The sequence below is a fragment of the Nuphar pumila genome, chromosome 9 (assembly GCF_984573655.1).
Source record: "Nuphar pumila chromosome 9, dmNupPumi1.hap1.1, whole genome shotgun sequence".
Lineage (NCBI taxonomy): Eukaryota > Viridiplantae > Streptophyta > Magnoliopsida > Nymphaeales > Nymphaeaceae > Nuphar > Nuphar pumila.
Window position 1 is genome coordinate 124429156 of NC_143257.1, and position 3228 is coordinate 124432383.

The 3228-nt window shown below is 43.2% G+C and overlaps 1 protein-coding gene across 1 annotated transcript; it reads right to left on the reverse strand.

Moving 5' to 3' along the window:
* Positions 1-306: 306 nt before the first annotated feature.
* Positions 307-1923, reverse strand: LOC149829267 (leucine-rich repeat extensin-like protein 5). The gene has a single exon (XM_090017329.1). It carries the CDS (start codon positions 1794-1796, stop codon positions 609-611), a length of 1188 nt encoding a protein of 395 aa, XP_089873455.1. The 5' UTR covers positions 1797-1923; the 3' UTR covers positions 307-608.
* Between the last annotated feature and the right edge of the window lie 1305 nt (positions 1924-3228).

Below are 3228 nucleotides of genomic sequence, written 5' to 3' on the forward strand. Positions count from 1 at the left end.
TGACATTGGCACACATTGGGTTCATGAACTTGCATTTCTACTGATGCCAGTTCGCCATACATTGTCGACAATCTTTTCATAGAAAATTCACATCCCATACCATGCATAGTGTCACAGGCATAGAATTTTTCGCAAACCCGTAACGCCCCAGACTGCTTAGTCTTGGCAGCCGCATATGTCTCATTCTGAAGGCTCCGTCCTGGACATGGAGGAAAACTTATATCCCATTGATTTCCATCCTTGACGATGCAGTTGGTAGCACATCAAACAGCTTGTCATGGCCCTGTTCCTTGCATCACCCCACAGTTACTCAGGAAAAATAGGAAACAAATTTTATATCCCAAATTATCATTTCCATACTTATAACAAAAGAGATCAGCATTTTACATTATTTATTCGACCCAAATTACAGAGACATACTATATCAATCACACTAGAACCATTAAGACTAATAACTAGCTAGAAACATGTATATATGAAGGACATCAAAAATAAAATGGGCCCCATATGAGTCACCAACCAATATCATGATTAAAGAAGATACGAAGAGGACTTTATGTCATTATAAAAAAGTGTCGGCTAGCCTCAAAAGTAGGAAAAGAGTGCTCTCACGGCCAGTTTGGACCCGGAGGCCGGTCGGGTTGCACATAGGGATCCGTAGGGGGACAGTAATACTCTGGTGGTGGCGGAGGTGGAGGTGGAGGTGGAGGTGGAGGTGGTGGTGGTGGTGGGAAGCAGCTGACAGTGGTGCAGTCCACTGGGTGAGAGTACAGGGCACACTCCTCCTCGGACCGTTGTGCAGGCCGATCTGGAATGCAGTTCTTCTGATCAGAGAACATTGCGCCACACTCCGGAAGCTTCAGGCAGATAGGAGGCTGGCCGTCGAAGTAATTGTATGAATACGTTAAATTCTTGAGCCTCGGCAACTCACATATGCCCGACGGGATCTTGCCGGAAAGTTTGTTATGGGCCACATTCAGCTGCTCCAAACTCTTCATGTTTGCTATGCTATTGGGTAAAGGTCCCACAAACTCATTGTACCCGATATCAAAAACCGTAGCCTCTGTTAGATACCCGATTTCCTTGGGAATACAAGAAGTCAATGAGTTATTGAGCAGCAAGATCTCGTTGACCATCGAGCCCAGCCTGCCTATGGATTTAGGCAAGCACCCTCTTAGGTTGTTGTTAGCAAATACCACAACCGAGACTGGCAAATTCCCAAAATTTTCCGGGATTGTCGACCGAAAATTATTGTTGTTTATGAACAATGCGTCTAATTTCATGTCGAAGAGCTTTGTGGGTAAGCTCCCCTGGAATCCATTGAACCGGATATCCAAGAATTTGAGTGATGATAAGCACAGTAGGACCGAGGGGAAGTAGCCATGGAACTGGTTATTGCTCAAGTCAAGCTCAAAGAGTAGCTGAAGGTTTTTGAAAGACTGGGGTATGGTGCCTTTAAACCGGTTAGAATTGATATGGAACAAGGCCAAGTCGGTTAATAGGCCTAGCGCCTCCGGCAAGTACCCACCTAGATTAAAATGGTTAAGGTCGATCCCGGCTACGACCGTGGTGCAACCGTCATCGAGCGCCGAGGCACAGTAGACACCAGTATAGCTGCATACATCGTAACCGGTCCAGGTTCCGGTGATATTATTCGGGTCGGAGTATATGGCTGACTTCCATGCCTGGAGGGCTACAAATGCATTATGGAGCCTGGGGTTCAATAACCAGGCTGAGGAAGTGGAGAAAAAACAGATGAAGGAGAAAAAAAGGAGTAAAGTGAACCTTGGTATCATTAGGCCACAATGGTGATGGAGCAACCTTGAAGCTGAAGCTGAGCCTAAAACAATATCTTCAGGTTGAAGCAAGAAGGAAAGAATAAAAGGAAGAAATGGAAGAAAAGAGAGACAGATGATCGTAGCAAACAGGAAAGATATGGAACGACTTATGTAAAGGATGTAAAGACTACCATGTGCTTGTTTGTTTAATATGTTTGACTAAATCAAAATCTCACCCCCTTATGGTTTTTCCAAAAAGAACTTTTGACACAAATTTTGAAAAAAACTTTAAATTTTTTTTATAAATGTGTTCAGCTCGAGCCGAGCCCAAGCATAGGCTGTTCAAGCTCGAGCACTTCTTCTTGCCGAGCCGAGCCAGTCCAAGCTCGGCTCGAACCCGGCTAGTGTGATCCCTGCTTTTAAGTTTTATATGCGATATAAATGTGGGATCTGGATCAAGGGTTTAATTGGATCAGGACCATTTTCATTCCTAAGTTCAAGGTACAATCTGGAACATGGGTTAGGAGCTATAAACCTGTCCAGTTTGCAGCCATGTCATGGTCTTGCTTGGTCTTAGAAATGGTCATCTCTTAACCAAGTCACGGGTTATATATCCAAATAAGAGTTTTTTTACCGACCTGGTCAGAAAGCTGCCTCAAATCAACCTATCCTCACCTAATAGGTGATGTGTCAATTAATTCTTGAACTGAGCTAACATAAACGAGTCTTGAATATTTTCCCCTCACAAAGATCACTTTCACTAATATAAATGGCAACACGTTTTCTTGTCTAAGTATTTCTTAATGTTAGGTGGTCACCATAAAGTAAGCTTAGACGTGGAACTACTTTCAGTCTTTCATTACTATATTTGCACATGCAACTTAAATGCACTATACATAATAAAAGCACAGACAAGATCAGCTTTCATGGAGTAAACTGATCTGGTTACACTTGACAAGTTGTTTGCTCTTCTTCATTTTCCCAATCAATTATAGCGCGAGTGGGTTGAGTGGTGGCCTCAAAATTAGGTGATTTAAATTTTGTGTCGGTCTCATGGATATCTTACTGTCTCGGATAGTTAATTGTGATCTCTCATTAAAAGATATGACATTCATAGACCCAAGGGGTTTGGCATAGTGGGATGGGGCCTACACTATTGACGGGCACTCTAGGTTCAAATCTTATGGGTGTCAAGCCCCTGCGTATGCCGAAGCTTGGCAACTCCCTGAAGTCGAGGGGTAAGCTATCAAAGTTATGGATGGAGACTGTAAATACAGTAGGCTGAGCCAGTGCAGCTAGGTCTCTGCGCCTGGGGTGGTTTCTCCGAGTAAAAAAAAAACAGATAGGTCATTCATTATTAAAAGAGTTTGCGCCCATGTCATTTTTGTGGTTTAGGTTTCCTGTTAACACTTCTTGTTCCTTTATGATTTTTAGTATTTTGGGGGTAAGG

Coding starts and splice junctions, on each gene's coding strand:
- LOC149829267 (XM_090017329.1), bottom strand. CDS start 1,796: ATGATACCAAGGTTCACTTTACTCCTTTTTTTCTCCTTCATCTGTTTT.